Source organism: Plecotus auritus, assembly GCF_963455305.1.
Source record: "Plecotus auritus genome assembly, chromosome: 1".
Lineage (NCBI taxonomy): Eukaryota > Metazoa > Chordata > Mammalia > Chiroptera > Vespertilionidae > Plecotus > Plecotus auritus.
Window position 1 is genome coordinate 69106346 of NC_137770.1, and position 17718 is coordinate 69124063.

A 17718-nucleotide genomic window follows, 5' to 3' on the forward strand; every position below is an offset into this window, starting at 1 on the left:
TCATACTCCAAATAAAACCCTGCCTATAGAATGCTGCTCAATACATGTGTATATGGGAGATATTCAGTTTTTACTTAACCCTTCCAACAGTATACATTTTAAACCTTCACCATTCTCTTTAATCTCTGCCACCAAAATTATCTCAGCAAATGACACCATCTCCTCCTCCAAAGAAAAAAATTATAACTATCAACTCCTAACCAAACATTTATTTCTGCACACACCTTCACAGCTTCTTTCCTCCAGCATAGGAGAAAAATGTTTCTTCTCCCTGTTTCAATTCCAATCCTACCTCTTCTCTTGATCTCATTCCTGTCAGCAGACTCCAGAAATTTTCTTCATTAGCTATTTTTTCCTCTATTTGCAACTTATTAGACCTTACCCTGAGACTTAAAAACATGCTTGTTTCTCACAAACACAAACCACCCCTTGAGACTTTGTGACTTCTCTAGTTTCTTTCATATTTATGTTCCTCATAACAGTAATCTATACTTGCTGTTTCCTTTCTTTTTTAAAAAAAAATATATTTTTATTGATTTCAGAGAGGAAGGGAGAGGGAGAAAGATAGAAACATCAATGAGAATCATTGATCAACTGCCTCCTGCATGCCCCACACTGGGGATTGAGCCCAAAACCCATGTGGCTTGACCAGGAATCGAACCATGACCTCGTTGTTCATAGGTCGATGCTCAACCACTAAGCCATGCAGCTGGGCACAGCTTCCTTTCTTACTCCCCATTTTACTCTTAACCATGTATGTTAGGCTTCCAACTCCAACCACCCCTCTGAAAATGTTCTGGCATCCCAATAATCTTTTTTTTTAAGTCAATCCTCACCCAAGGAAACTTTTCCATTGATTTCTAGAGAGTAGATGGGAGGAAGGGGGAGAGAAACATATATGTGAGAGACACATTGATTGGTTGCTTCCCACTAGAGACAAACCTGCAACCCTGATACATGCCCTTGACTGGGAATCGAACTTGCAACCCTTCAGTGTGTGGGCCGACGCTCTACCACTGAGCTACACCAGCCAGGGCCCAATGACCTTTTAATTAATTGCCAGATTCAGTGGTGTCTTTTCAGTGCTCATTTCCTTTTCTTCTATCTTCACAGTTGTTTGGCCCTGTGTTTTGATATTCTCTCTCTCTTTGGCTTCTATGACACAATGTCTCTCCTGACTTCCTCCATGTTTCCTTTGTTTGCTTCTTTTACTTTGTCCAGTCCTTAAATGTTTCCTCCCAAAATTCTGGTCTTAGTTTGCTGAACCAAATAGACTATTTACTTTACTTGTTTCAACTAATACCTGTAAGAAGCTGATAATACCAATGTCTACTGCTTAAACCCAGATTTTGAAGCTCCACTCCAGAATGACATATTGCTACAAGACATTTTTATTTGGTTGTTTTATGGCATCTCAAACTCAGCATGGTCCAAATTAAATTCAATTACCTCTCTCCCAGGAACTTATTTTTCTCTCTTGAAAATCTAACCTTGTGTCATTTTAATCTCTCTTCACTTTCATCAATAATCCATACCCAAAATTTGTCCACTCTATAACTCTGATCCTTTTTCTCTAATACCACAATTAGATTGCACGAAGTCTAATTGTTCTCCCTGCATCCAACCTCTTAAGACTCTAACGTACACCCTACCAAAGAGATCTTTAGAAAACACAAATCACTTCTTAAAACTCATCAGTTTAATACCTTCTAATCATCCCCCAGTAAGGATAAAGTTCAAATATCTTACATGTTAGCTCTATAATCTGACTTCTTTATAACTTCCCTATCTGATTCCTTCCTGTGCACTTCTCAAATCCAGTGCTCCATCTGTGACAAACTAATTTCAGTTTCTCAAATACATTATGCCTTTGCTCAGGCTGCTCCTTCCACCTTTACCACCTTCCAAGATTCAGCTTTTCTATGAATCCTTTTGTGAACTGCCTCCCAGAATACAGAACTCCATTCTTTGAATACCCCACTGTCTCATACATCTAATCAAGCACTTATAAAAATTTATTATACTTTTTACATATCTCTCTTCCTCCTGTAAAAAGTAAGCTTCTTGTCCTAGTTGGTTTGGCTCAGTGGATAGAGCATTGGCCTGCGAAATGAAGGGTCCTAGATCCGATTCCCGTCAGAGGCACATGCCGAGGTTGCGGCTCGATCCCCAGTAGGGGATGTGCAGGAGGCAGCTAATCGATGATTCTCTCTCATCATTGATGTTTCGCTCTCTCTTTCCCTCTCCCTTCCTCTCTGAAATCAATAAAAAAAATTATAAAAAATTACACCAACATCCATAAACATAATTCAAATTAGAATTTTAATAACCAGGCAACAATCATTTAGTGACAATTTTCCATGTGCCCAATATTATATCAAACCACATGGTAGATGCAAAAATAAAGACATGATCTTTTACTCTCCAGTAGTCTAGAGATTAAATTATCATGTATAAATTAGGTATTGATCATCAGAAAATAAGACACTAACAAAGCTTTTTTAAAAAATACATTGATAAAGAAGCCTATTTTGATACTTTTGCAAAAATATTACATAATGAAAAACTTCATTTGAATCAGGGTAGTTTTATTTTGTCTAAATTGAAGATCCCTACAAGGAGAAGTCAACCAAAAGATAATAAAAACTAAACTGTTACAAGAAAATGACCTTGTTTCAACTCACTTTAAATATTGAAAAAAATACTACTTTATTGATCTAGAATACTGAAAATGCTTCTAGATTCTTTCTTGTACATACTCTAAGGATTACAGAATTCATCCAACAAAGAAATAATAAAACTTTCCCTCCAGCCCAAAGTTTATCATCTAGCTCTTCAGATAGTGAAAGCAGAGTCCATTCACTTCAATAGAATTAAACATAGCCTATATTTATTTCAGTCACTGAAAACATACATAAGATGCTGACATATATGCCACTAAAATCAAATAGAATTTTTTTAAAAACAAAAAAAAAAACATTAAATTTTTTAAACCAAATTATAATTAATGGTTTATACTTACCATTTTTATTTGCTGGTGAAAAAAAATTGAAGACAGGAGAAAATATGGTCCCCAACAATGTAGTTCTTGGAGGACTGCCAGAGGAAGGGTTATCTTCTAATTTTCCATTTTGTTTTACATGTTGATTTGTCATTTCATAACTACCAGCTTCTAAGAAAACAACAACAACAAAAAAGTTGGCATCTAGAAAACATGGCTTTCAGAAATGTGTTCTAAGACATTCATTGTAAAAATAATTTTTCCCCCAAAAAAGTTCATGAAGAGTACTGGACGTTAGTGTTAGGAAAGTTTATTATTTAAAGAAATCTTGAGGTAAATCACTTGTAAGTCAAATTATCTTTATACAAATTTATAAAGCATTAAGCCTAATGCTTTATAGAAGCTAAAATTCAGTTTTTCAAAGTACAGTTGACCCTTGAACAAGATGGGTTTGAACTATGTTGGTTCACTTAAAATTGAGTTTTCTTCAATAAATACACAGTTGGCCCTTCATATCCCCCGGTTTTGCATCCACAGATTCAACAGTATTTATTATACTATTATATGGTTGGGAATCCACAGACACAGAGGGCTGATTGCATGCATTATTCTATGCCATTTTATATAAGGGACCTGACCACCTGCAGATTTTGGTATCCACCAGGGTCCCATGGATACTGAGGGACAACTGAAGTTTTGGGGAATTCACAAGTTATATGTAGATTTTAGACTGCCGGGGGTTAGAGCCTCTAACCCCCCCGTGTTGTTCAAGGGTCAACTGTAGATTTACATCTAGAATTATATAGATTGAAAGGCTTCATTCAAATCAACACAGAGTTACAGAGAATGAAATAAACTCTTTGTAAGTAAAGCAAGTTACAATATCAAAAACACAAATGCAAACTTTTGTCTTTCATTATTTATACTTTGGGATGCTGCCTACTTCACAAAACCTAAACTCCAATTTATTTCTAATGAATAACAGCAACATAGTTCTACTGAAGCAGAAAACTATGTATAGCAGTGTCAAAAATTACTTATGGATACTGAGGCACCATTTCAAAGTAGCTAGGAAGAATAACTCATTTTCTTTAAGTTTCTTGTGAATAAAAAATTTTCCATGGGTTTTTGAAAAATATTTAAAAAATAAATTCAAACAAATGTTTTGATTAATCATCCATAACCTTCCACAACCTTACTATAATTTCTTTCCTTCTTCATTATAGCTCTTTTAACTTATTACTTTATTCCTTTTCTCCCTAGTGGTCAATTCTAACAATAGAGATACATCCACTGCATTGAGAGGAAAAAACTAAGGAATTATTATGTGTTTAAAGTAGCATTGGTTAAAAGGCTCCATCCATGCTCTTAAGTGTTATTCTTTAGAAAAATCTGCTATCCTTCTTGTTTTTCTCCTTTTTGACTTTGAGGTGCATGCACAGGGTTTATCAACAGCAACACTACTGATCTTTCAGCTGATGTAGGATATTTAGCAGTGTCCCCCTCAACAGGCTCTGACAACCAAAAAAATCTCCAGATATTGACAAATGTTCTCCAGGGGAACAAAACCACCTGTAGTTGAAAACAACTGGCCTAAGTGATCCAACCCCCTCTGAACTTTGAAATTCACTGACCAAGAAACAAATTCTTTGTACATATTAAGAACATATTTCAAATTTGTACGTTTACAAATTAAGTCACCACTATTATTGCTTTAAGAAATGAATTTATTAGAAGTAAAAAATGTTGCTCCATATATATTTTCATGCTAAACAGTATAAAACTAGTTGCTCTGCCTTTGTCATTTTAATTCAGCAAAGCAGATTTATAGTAAGAAGGTAAATTTTCATTTCACTTCAAGCTACTAATATATAATACAAAGGAGATTACAAAAACTAGGCAGAAATTGCTTAAAGTAGATTTTTTAAAACAAAAAAGGAACATGGTCAGATCTCTCCCTGTACCTAATAAAGCAATTATCTAAATATTAACAAACCTCCATTTACTTGACTTTTCCGTCTTACTCGAGATATCTGTTTGTTAAGTTTTCCTCCTGCTCTTGGTGTTGATGTGATCAGATTATTATCTATATCACGTTCAATTCTACTCCGTTTCGAAGGATTTTCTCTCTCTTCCTTAAGATATAAAAGGAAAAACATTCATTGAATAGTCACTCAGCCTTATAGGTTACACTTTTAAAATGATAAAATATGATATGCACCCCAATCATGTTCACTGCAGCATTATTTACAATAGCCCACAAATGGAAACAATCTAAGTGGTTCATTGATGAATAAAGAAATTGTGTTATATGTATGCAATGCAATATTATTCAGCCATAAAAAATAATAAAATCTTACCATTTGCAAAAACATGGGTGGACTTTGAGGGCATTATACTAAGTGAAATAAAATAGTCAGACAGAGGAAGACAAATACTGTATGCCCTCACTTATATGTGGAATGTAAAATTTAAAAACAAACAAAACCTAGTTCATAGATACAGAGAACAGATTGATGGTTACCAGAGGTGAGGATGGAGTGGAGGGGGGGATGAGTGAAGGAAGTCAAGAGGTACAAAATTCCAGTAATAAAATAAATAAGCCATGGGGATGCAATGTACAGCATGGTGGATATAGTTAAAAATACTGTATTGCATATTTGAAAGTTGCTAAAAGCATAAATCTTTCAAGTTCTTATAAGAAATAAAACCCCTGGAACTATGTATGGTAATGGATGTTAACTAAATTTACTGCGGTGATCATTTCACAATACATACATATATCAAATCATTACGTTGTATAGACCCGAAACTAACATAGTTATGTCAATTATACACCCAAAAGAGGAAAATATATGGTTTGATAGATTTTCCCGTTTTTCAAATCCAGGAGAAACAAAACAGAATATCTAATGTTTGGTAGAAAACACAAGAAAAATTTGAGTGTCATAAGAGTATTTATTAATGTAATTATAATACGCAAATATAATTACAGCATTCTCACAATTCAGATCCTTTCCCCAGGGTCCACTAAATTTCCATGCTATTGAAATACTGAATTGTGCAATGTGCTCCGAATTTTTAGCAATTTTCCCATATTCCTAGAACTGCCTAAAAGAACAGAGGTCATTTAATGGAATTGGCTGACACCGAAAATGACAACAAAAAAACAGGGCCTGTGACTGCCACATCCCCAAGGATAATCTCAATTCTTTAAATGCCCAAATTAACACTAAGGAGTCTACTCCATAACAAAGTTCTCTATTCATTTCCCTATATTGGGCAAATCCATATATGACCAGTCTATACTCTTCTTAGAGTATTATTGACTAAAGTATATTCCAAGCAATAGCCTGATTTATTTTTCTCATTTGTATGTTTTTTTCTAATGTCATCTGCCACATGAATGATATTCTTACATTACTGTAATACTGGCCTGTAATTCCTTGCTGTTTTTTTTTTTTTTTAAATATATTTTATTGATTTTTTACAGAGAGGAAGGGAGAGGGACAGAGAGTTAGAAACATCGATCAGCTGCCTCCTGCACACCCCCCACTGGGGATGTGCCCGCAACCAAGGTACATGCCCTTGACCGGAATCGAACCTGGGACCCTTCAGTCCGCAGGCTGACGCTCTATCCACTGAGCCAAACCGGTTAGGGCAATTCCTTGCTGTTTTAATGAGACTACCTGAAATAAGGACTAGACTTTTAAGTCTATATTACATATAATGTATACATATAATCAACATTCTTATTTAACAGTAATAACTTCTCTACTTTTTTGTTATTGGATGCTTTTACACTACAGCAAATAATATACTACTATGCATTTTCTGAAAGTTGAAAATTGTTCTATTATTTCTGAAACAAACCCTGGTATTTATTTTAAGTGGACAAAATTACAATTCCATATTTGGATCAAAATAGAAAAAAGACAATACTGCAAATACCATTCTATAAAACATTTTAGCCCTGGTTGGTTTGGATCAGTGGTTAGAGCAGCCGTGGGCAAAATACGGCCCGCGGGCCGGATCCGGCCCGTTCAGCTGTTCTATCCGGCCCGCGGAGCTGAAAGAGCGGAGGGTTCTCTTGCTCTCCCCTCCGCTCCTTTACTTTGAATTTATATTAGTTCACACAAACACTCCATCCATGCTTTTGTTCCGGCCCTCCGGTCCAGTTTAAGAACCCATTGTGGCCCTCGAGTCAAAAAGTTTGCCCACCCCTGGGTTAGAGCATGGGCCTTCGGACCAAAGGGTGGGTCGGGGATTCAATTCCCGGTCAAAGGCACATACCTTGGTTACAGGTTCAATCCCCAGTCCTGTTTAGGGCGAGAGCAGAAGGCAACCGATCGATGCGTCTCTCTCACATTGATATTTCTCCACCCCCACCCCCTCCATTTCACTCTCTCTAAAAATCAATGGGAAAAATATCCTCACTCCTCAGGTTAGGATTAAACAAACAAACAAATAAAATTCCAGGGTATTAACAAAAAGAAATAAAGAATTTTACTTTTACTGAGTAGTTTCTCTAATGTTACATAGTTCCATCAAAACAATGTCATTACAGCCCTGACCAGTTTGGCTCAGTAGATAGAGCGTCAGCCTGCAGACTGAAAGGTCCCAGGTTTGATTCCGGTCAAGGGCATGTACCTTGGTTGCGGGCACATCCCCAGTAGGAGGTGTGCAGGAGGCAGCTGATCGATATTTCTCTCTCATCGATATTTCTGACTATCTCTCTCCCTTCCTCTCTGTAAAAAAATCAATAAAATGTATTTTAAAAAAATGTCATTACAGTAGCTACCAGGTGCACCCCCCCCACCACTCCCTTGCCCCATGGTTTTGCTTTCTGCAGTTTCACTTACCTGCAATCCAAAAATATTAAATGAAAAAAATCCAGAAATAAACAATTCTTAAGTATTAAAATGCACTCTGAGCAGTGTGATGAAATCTCATGCCACCCGGCTCTATCCTACCTGGGACATGAATTATCCCTTTGTCTAGCATATCTGCACTGTATATGCTACCCACCCATCTGTTAATCACTTAATAGCTGTCTCAGCTATCACATTAACTGTGTCAGTGCTTTTGTTCAAGTAACCCTTATAGTAGCCTAACACTACGTCACAATGTCAATGTCATTCACCTCACTTCATCTTATCACATAGGCACTGTTTCATCTCATATCACAAGGGTAAGCACAGTACAATAAAACAGTTTGAGACAGACACCAAATTCATATAACTTTTATTATAGTACTAGAGGCCCAGTGCATGAAAATTCATGCACTAGAGGGGGGGGGGGTCCTTCAGCCTGGCCTGCCCCCTCTCACAGTTCGGGAGCTCTCAGGGGCGGGAGACAACCTGGCGATTAGGGGAAGGCGATGCCCCTATCACACCTCTGCTGCTGCCACTGTTGGCAGTGCAAGCCTCAGCTGGCCTTGGTTACCTGAGCCTCGGGCGGTCCTGAGTGGCTGGGCAGCTGCCATCCGAGGCTTGCCTGCACCTCATGCCGGCCCTGGGCAGCTGGGGGCTGAGGGGACTGTGGGACTCCAGAGGCAGGGGCGTGGCAAGGCCCCGGCGGGGCTGAGAGGACTGGGCGCCGCCATCTTTGAGGGTGTGGAAGTCAATTAGCATATTCCCTCCTTATTGGGTGTGGGCGCCGCCATCTTTGAGGATGGGGCAGTCAATTAGCATATTCCCTCCTTATTGGCTGTGGGTGCCACCATCTTTGCGATGGCATGAGGGTCAATTAGCATATTCCTTCTTTATTAGATAGGATACTATAGGCCGGGTGCACAAAATTCATGCATGGGTAGGATCCCTAGCCCTGACCAGCAATCAGGGCCAATCAGGTTCCCCACCTCCCCACCTTCTCCTTCCCTCGCTCCCTCAGCACCCCACCACTGCCGCTGGTTGCTCGCCATGTTCCACGCCGCCCCCTGGTGTTGAGCGCACATCATAGCGATCGATCGAACTCCAGTTCTCCCATTCGAACTCCCGAGAGGACACTTTGCATATTAGCCTTTTATATATATAGTTATAGTTGTTCTATTTTATTGTTAATTATTATTTTTAATCCTGTACAGTGCATTATTTAAAAATTAAACTTTATCACAGGTTATGTATATATAGGAAAAATCATAGTATACATATGGTTTGGTTCTATTAGTTTCAGGCATCCACTGAGGGTCTTGGAAAAGTATCCCCTGTGAATAAGGGGGAATACTGTATAGCACAAAATAATGCCTCCTTGATTCACAACAAAATTCCTCATATTCTTTCTGTTTATCATTCCTCTGCATTTTAAAATGAGCAGGATGGCCGAAACTGGTTTGACTCAGTGGATAGAGCGTTGGCCTGCGGACTGAAGGGTCCCGGGTTCGATTCCGGTCAAGGGCATGTACCTTGGCTGCGGGCACATCCCCAGTGGGGGGTGTGCAGGAGGCAGCTGATCGATGTTTCTCTCTCATCGATGTTTCTAGCTTTCTATCCCTCTCTCTTCCTCTCTGTAAAAATATCAATAAAATATATTAAAAAAATAAAATAAAATGAGCAGGATGCCTCACATCATATCACAAACATGGGATCTCCATTACCAGAAAATATAGGGGTCTCTTTATAAAGTCCTTCAAGAACACAAATACGTAATGCCACAAAGCCACAACTAAACTCCAGCATCCTCTTAAGAAAGTCTCTTTGTATATCTGATATTAACATAAATTCATGTATTTCTGAAAACCTTGCATTCTATAACACTAAAAATATCAAAGCTTATGTAGGGGGAATGTGTCCAGGAGGGCAGAGAGGGGTATATTGGGGCAAATTAGTCAATGCCCCTGAAACTCCGTAACCATAGCATTAACAAAAACAATGACTGGGATGTCCAGAGATAATTTGGACACCCCAGACAGGCAGCTAAGAGAAGCTGAAATGCTACCTGAAGGCTTAATAAAAGGTATTAAAAACAGAAAAGTAGAAACAAAGGCTTATCGGAGCTAATAAGCGAAGCTTTAAGACAATAGGGCTGCTAAGATGGACACAAACGGAAATGTATGCTGCCACATAAGAATCGCTGCTAGATCAGGCTGTACCTCTCCAGGAGGGCACCAAAATCTGTATCTGACAGTTTAACTTGAATTTTTTTTATTTTCCTGATGAAGTATAAAATTCCACTCGCATTGCCCTAACCTGTTTGGCTCAGTGGATAGAGCGTCGGCCTGCGGACTGAAGGGTCCCAGGTTCGATTCCAGTCAAGGGCATGTACGTTGGTTGTGGGCACATCCCCAGTGGGAGGTGTGCAGGAGGCAGCTGATCAATGTTTCTCACTCATCGATGTTTCTAAGTCTCTATCCCTCCCGCTTCCTCTCTGTAAAAAAATCAATAAAAATATATTTTAAAAAAATTCCACTCCCGTTATTCAGGATCACCCTGTCCAGTTTAGGAAAAACAACATATATAACAACATGTCACCCATCCTATCCTATATCCTATATAATAAAGAGCTAATATGCAAATGGTCATCACACCCTCACTCTGTAACATCTCAGACACTCAACACTGGGAAGAGAGGAATGGGGACCAGCCAGGCACAAATGAGCTTGTGAGAGAGGAATGGGGACCAGCCAGGCTGCGGCCTGGGAGAGGGACAAGCCGCCCATCCCGTGGTCCCAGGCGCCAGCGGCTGCACCTGCGCATGCATCCCAGGAGAAGGACAATCTGCACGCCCCACAGTCCCCGCGGTCCCAGGTGCCAGTGGCTACGCCTGCAGCCCGGGAGAAGGACAAGCCGCTCACCCATGGTCCCCTGTGGCTGCAGCCAGCCCGGTGAAGCTGGCCCGGGTCCTGGGTGCCTGTGGCTGGCCAGAGGGAGGGAAGCCCAGGTCCCAGGTGTGGGATGAGGCAGAGGCGGTTAGGGGCGATCAGGCCGGTAGGGGAGCAGTTAGGGGCGACCAGGCACTCAGGCAGAGGTGGTTAGGGGCGATCAGTCAGGTAGGCAGAGGTGGTTAGGGGCAATCAGGCAAGCAGGCAGAGGGGTTAGGGGCAATGAGCCAGGCAGGCAGGCAAGCAGTTAGGTGGTTAGGGGCGATCAGTCAGGTAGGCAGAGGTGTTTAGGGGCAATCAGGCAGGCAGGCAGAGGGGTTAGGGGCAATGAGCCAGGCAGGCAGGCAAGCAGTTAGGAGCCAGCGGTTCCGGATTGCGAAACGCAGTCAGACATCCCCCGAGGGGTCCAGGATTGGAGAGGGTGCAGGCCGGGCTGAGGGACCCCCTCCCCTCGTGCACACATTTCGTGCACCGGGCCTCTAGTCCTATAAATAAAAGCCTTGATGGTCCTCACACCGTCACTCCGTGATGCCCTCACACCAGCCAATGAGGCAGACTAGGCCCTTGACGTCAGGTAGCGATGGGACCTGAGCACTTGGAGCAGAGGGAATAGGACAGGCTCCGTGGGAGGGAACGCAGAGCAGAGCTGCAAGCGGAGCTGGTCGCATCGGTAAGGAAATGCCAGTGCTACATCCTCCAGGTTTGGAGGAGAAGGAGACTCAAGTGATTCCAGATTTTAAAGGGGGTTCTGAAAAAAATATAAAGAGGCTTCTGAGTCCCTACCTTTCTCAGACTTTAGGGTCATGGAGTGCAGGATGAACTCAGGGAAAACTTATTCTGGGAGACCATGAACAGGTCACACTCAGCCTCAGACTTCAGTTTCCTGGTGAGTGTCAGGTGGCTCTCCCCGCCTTCACCCGGTTGTGAGGTTTGGGCTTCAGAACATAGCTCAAAAGACTGAGAGCCTCCAGGGTGGTTGGGAAGGCAGGGGAGGGGGAAGGAAAGGGGGTGGTGGTGGGCAGGCTAGGCCTAGGGGACCCTACACGTGCATGATTAGATCGTGAGCTGGGCCTCTAGTGTTATAATAACACTATTCTCCTATTTACCAACAATGTATACATTAACTGATATTGTGGAGGTACCACATAGTATAGCAGAACAGACTATACTATGTCAATTGAGAATACATTCAAATACTTTAACATACATCTATCAAGAGGAAAAAGAATCAGAAGCTATTAAGATCAAGGTTCTGCAACCATCTATATATATATAAAAGCCTAAGTGACCATCGCAACCAAACGGACAACCGAACAGGCTGCGTGGGGCAACTAGGCCGGCAGGGGGGTTAGTGAGGGGCGACCAAACGACTGAGCAGCAGGCTGCGTGGGGCGACCAGGCCAGCAGGGGGGTTAGTGAGGGGTGACCAGACGACCGAGCAGCAGGCTGCATGGGGTGACCAGGCCGGCAGGGGGGTTAGTTAGGGGGGACCAAACGACCGAACAATAGGCTGCGTGGGGCAACCAGGCCCACAGGTGGGGCAGTAAGGGGCGACCAGGCCAGCGGGAGGGCAGTTAAGGGCGACCAGGCCAGTGGAGGGGGGCAGTTGGGGGCGACCAGGCCAGCAGGGGGGCAGTAAAGGGCAACCAGGCCGCAGAGGGGTTAGTGAGGGGCAACCAAACAACCTAGCAGCAGGCTGCATGGGGTGACCAGGCCGGCAGGGGGGTTAGTGAGGGGCGACCAAACGACCAAATAACAGGCTGCATGGGGCAACCAGGCCCAGAGGGGGGGCTGTTGGGGGCAACCAGGCCGGCGGAGGGAGGCAGTTGAGGGTGACGAGGCCGGCAGGGCGGCAGTAAGGGGCGACCAGGCTGGCGGGTGGTGGGCAGTTGGGGGTGACTAGGCCAGCAGGGGGGGCAGTTGGGGGTGATCAGGCCAGGAGGATACGCAGTTAGGGGCGATCAGGCAAGCAGGCAGGTGAGCAGTTAGGAGCCAGGGTCCTGGATTGTGAGAGGGATGTCCAACTGCCGGCAATCGGACGTCCCCTGAGGGGTCCCGGATTGGAGAGGGTGCAGGCTGGGTTGAGGGACCCAGGTTATATCTATCAGTATATCTCATTAGATCTTAAAACCAAGGAATTTTGAAAATATTCCTAGTTACAATTATATACCTACTACATGTTAATGCAGATAAAATTTTGACTATTTTCTAAAAACAAAAAGAAAATTAGTGGGAAGCAGGACATTATTTAAAACTTTACAAATCACTTTAATGATGGCTTCTTAGAAGGGAGTTGTTATCATTGAAGCATATAAAGAAAAAGGTACATGTATTGAGAAAAAGGAAGAGTATTTTAATGTCCTTATTAGATAACTGCAAATACTCTGTTGATGCTATTTTAAAAAATACATTTTTTTATTGATTTCAGAGAGGAAAGGGGGCTGGGGAGAGATATCAATGATGAGAAATAGTTATTCATTCGTCAGCTGCCTCCTACACATTGCCCACTGGGGATGGAGGCCGCAATCCAGGCATGTGCCCCAACCTGGAATCAAAACCATGACCTCCTGGTTCATAGGTCGACCGTCAGCCACCAAGCCACCGTGGCCAGGCTGTTGATGCTATTTCAAAACTTGACAATTGGTGTAGGATCTTAGTGTCTTGTTCCAAGCTTGAATTTGAAAGCACTGCAAAGATCTTTTCCTTGGTGTGTCTTATACTTAAAATGAATATTTACCTATGTATGGCTTGTAACATCGTGCATTGATTATTTGGGAAATACTGGTTCACTAAATTGTGCAGATCTTCCACGTGTGTGTCCACTTTGACATATTTTATTATTCAGTATTAAAAAATCACATTTCTGAAAATCTCCACTTAACAGAACAATCATTAAGTATTGGGAAGCTGTTGACAGCAGTGTCAGTTTTAGGGTTGTTTTTTTGTTGTTTGTTTTTGTCGTGGTTTTTTCTTTTTTTTTTGCAGTGACAGGCTTGCTTTGTTCACTTTTCAGAAAATACCTACTTTAAGTAAAAATAGTTTTCCATCAGCCTGGCCGATGTTGCTCAGTTGTTGAGTATCAACCTATGAACCAGGAGGTTACGGTTTGATTTCTAGTCAGGGCACATGCCCGTGTTTTGAGCATGATACCCAGTATGGGGTGTGCAGGAGGTAGCCAATCAATGATTCTCTTTCATCATTGATGTTTCTCTCTCTCTCCTTCTCTGAAATCAATTAAAATACATATATTTTTTTAAAGGTAAGGTAATCTAATTCAGGTTACAACTCAATCATTCAAATACTTTTTCCCAAGATAATTGTGGAAGCACATATTTGCTGCATAATTATATTATGTATACAGTACTTCCCATCTCATGAAGAATGTTCACACACATTTAAGGGTTTGTGATTCAGTTAATTTTATGGCTTCATCAAGGACGTTATTAAGTAGAACCAGCCTTTCTTTTCTCCCCTTCAAGTGCATGGCAATGAAAAATAAAATGACTATTGGATGTTAGTGCCTTGATTTGTGCTAAAGTGGTAGTAATTTATATCCATCATTGCTTTTGCACAATTAGCGCAAATGTCAGCACAAGTTATTCCAGGATAAACTGAGAAGCAAAAAAGTATTCACCACTTATGTTTGTTACCATTCAGTCACAGTAAAGATCTTTGATAATCAAAGAAGATTTTTGATGATTAGTTGATGCTGGTACCAGATAAATATAGTCAAAACAAAAAGTCTAGCCACATCTGTAAGCCAAGTACTGCAGACAAGTTTTGTATTTGCAGATAAGTGTTTAATTCAGTTAGTTACTTTAGCCTTGGCAGGTGGAAGTGCCTGTTTCTTTCACTGACTTTTTATCCAGTAGGCTTTCAGTATTGTTTGCTATGCTGCATATAAAATCTTTGATTTGTGCCCGAGTGGTGTAGCTCAATGGTTGAGCATAGACCCATGAACCAGGAGGTCACGGATGCATTCCTGGTCAGGGCATGTGCAGGCTCAATCCCCAGTAGGGGATGTCCAGGAGGCAGCCAATTAATGATTCTCATCATTGATGTTTCTATCTCTCTCTCCTTCTCCCTTCCTCTCTTTGAAATCAATTTTAAAAAATCTTTGGCTCGCATTTTCTCCTCTTGATTATATTAAATGTTATTCAATTTTTTTCTGGCATACAAGCATATTGCTGTCTAAGTTTGATAATCTAATATTCCTTTTATAAATTGTTGCTCTTTTTCTAACTCTTTGAGTTGTAGGGTTAGGTAATTTATTACCATTGTTTCTTGTTTTTTGCAGTAGGCTTGTAGAGCTATGAACTTGCCTCTCAAGACTGCTTTTGTTGTGTCCCATAGATTTTGGATTGTAGTGTTTTCATTGTCATTTGTTGCCATGATGTGTTTATTTCTTCTTTGATCTCTCTGGTAACCCAGTCATGGTTTAATAGCATGCTGTTTAGTCTCCATGTGTTTGGTTTCTTTGGGTTGTTTTTATTGTAGTTGATTTCCAGTTTTATGACACTGTGGTCTGAGAAGATGCTTGATATGATTTCTATCTTCTTGAATTTAAGAGACTTTGCCTATGTCCCAACATATGCTCTATCTTTGAAAATGACCCATGTGCACTTGAGAAGAATGTATATTCTGTGGCTTTGGGGTGAAATGTTCTGAAGATGTCAATTAATTCCATCTGGTCTAGTGAGTCATTTAGGATTGATGTTTCTTTGCTGATTTTTTGTTTAGAGGATTTGTCCAATGGTGATAGTGGGGTATTAAAGTCTCCTACTATGATTGTATTGCTGTCAATCTCTCCCTTGATATCCTCCAGGAGTTTATTTATGTATTTGGGTGCTCCTGTATGGGGTGCATATATGTTTACCAGAGTTATTTCTTCTTGTTGGATTGCTCCCTTTAGTATTATGAAGTGGCCTTCCTTATCTCTTGTTATGTCCTTCACTTTGAGATCTAATTTGTCAGATATAAGTATTGCTACCCAGCTTTTTTTTCAGTTCCATTTGCCTGGAAAACCTTTTCCATCCCTTTACCCTCAGTCTGTGTGCGTCTTTTTTTCTGAAGTGGGTTTCTTGTAGACAGCAGATATATGGGTCGTGTTTTCTTATCCAATCCGTTACCCTATGTCTTTTGATTGGGGCATTTAATCCATTTACATTTAAAGTTATTATTGATAGGTACTTATTTGTCGCCATTCCTATTCTTTACCCGTGTACCTTCTTCGCTTCCTTTTTTTTTTTTTTTTTTTTTTTTTACAGCAGACCCTTTAGCATTTCTTCCATTGCTGGTTTGGTGGTAATAAATTCCCTTAGTCCTTTTTTGTCTGTGAAGCTCCTGATTTCACCTTCAATTTTGATTGACAGCCTTGCTGGGTACAGTATTCTTGAATTCAGACCCTTCCTTTGCATGACTTTGTATATTTCATTCCATTCCTTTCTGGCCTGATGAGTTTCTGTTGAGAAATCAGTTGCTAGTCTGATGGGGGTTCCTTTGTATGTAACTTTCTGTCTCTCTCTTGCTGCTTTTAAGATTCTTACTTTGTCGTTGGTGTTTGCCAATTTAATTATAATGTGCCTTGGCGTCGGTCTTTTGGGGTACATTTTGCTTGGGACTCTGTCAGCTTCTTGGATTTGTGTGGGTTTTTTCTTCCCTATATCAGGGAAATTTTCTGTCATTATTTCTTCAAAGAGGTTTTCTATTCCTTGCTCAGCTTCCTTTCCTTCTGGAACCCCTATTATGCGGATGTTGTTTTGTTTCATGTTGTCCCAAAGTTCCCTTAGGCTCTCCTCCTGCCTTTTAATTTTTTTTTCTAGAAGTTGCTCTACTTGGGTATTTTTTCCCATCTTGTCTTCTAGCTCACTGATGCGGTCCTCTGCTTCTTCTAGTCTACTCTTGATGCTTTCTATTGAGTTCTTTACAGCAGCGATGTCACTTTTCATTTCTTCTTGGTTCTTCTTCATTTCCTCTTGGTTCTTGCTCATATTGTCAAATTTGTCTTCCATTCTTTTCAGCCACCTTATGACCATTTCTCTGAATTCTTTTTCTGGAAGGTTGCTTGCCTCCATTTCGTTTACTTCCTTTTCTGGTGATACATACCTGCTTTTCTTTCATATGCGGGCTGTTTCTTTGTCTCCCCATGGTTTCTCTTCTCTGGGTGTCTGGTTATGTAGTTCTCCCTCTCCTGCGTTGATTTAAAGGCACAAAATACAGCACTACCAGGTACAACACACAAGGCACTGAACAGAAATGTATTCACAATATTAATAACCTCTAATAAAGGTGCCCATCAGAGAAAGGCAAATTAGGGGATAGGAGAGAAAGAAGAAGAGGAAAAAGAAAGAAAGAAGAAAAAAAAAGGAGTGTCAAAAGGAAATTGGGAAAAGGGAAAGAAAAAAAAAAGTAAGAGAGACAAGAAAGAGACTAAGAGAGAAAGGGGAACAGACTATATATATTGGGGATAAAACTCCAATAGAACAATCACTAATCCCAGCAAATGCCAGCAACAAGTACCTGGGGATTAATACAAACTACAACACCAACTAATATTGAGTGAGGCAAGGGAAAACAGAAGCACTAAACAAACAAAAAAATAAACAAAAGAAGAATAAGCAAAACAATCTCACAAAAAAGCATAAAAATTCGATATAATCTACATTCAAGCGAACAACAACAAAAGGACAGAGAGAAAAACAATTTTTTGGATAGTTAAGACAGCGAAGAAAGAGGTGTGTATGGACTTGGAGCAGGGGATTGGAGATTAGATATGTAAGTAGGGTGAAATTTTAACAAGGGGTAAACAGAAAGAATAGGGAAAATCTAAAGCAGGAAAGGGGTAAGATAAACAGGACACCAAAAAGGGGAAGGGTAGGAAGAGAGTGATGGCATAAAG

At 40.8% G+C, this 17718-nt stretch overlaps 1 protein-coding gene across 1 annotated transcript in view; it reads right to left on the reverse strand.

Annotated features, from left to right (window-relative positions):
- Positions 1 to 17718, reverse strand: part of CTDSPL2 (CTD small phosphatase like 2) — a 94998-nt gene that overhangs the window by 38607 nt on the left and 38673 nt on the right. The window contains exons 3-4 of the mRNA XM_080671588.1: positions 4998 to 5136; positions 3023 to 3172 (exon numbers count right to left, since the gene is read on the reverse strand). Of these exons, the coding sequence (XP_080527714.1) occupies positions 3023 to 3172; positions 4998 to 5136 (289 nt within the window). The remainder of the gene's footprint in view (positions 1 to 3022; positions 3173 to 4997; positions 5137 to 17718) is intronic.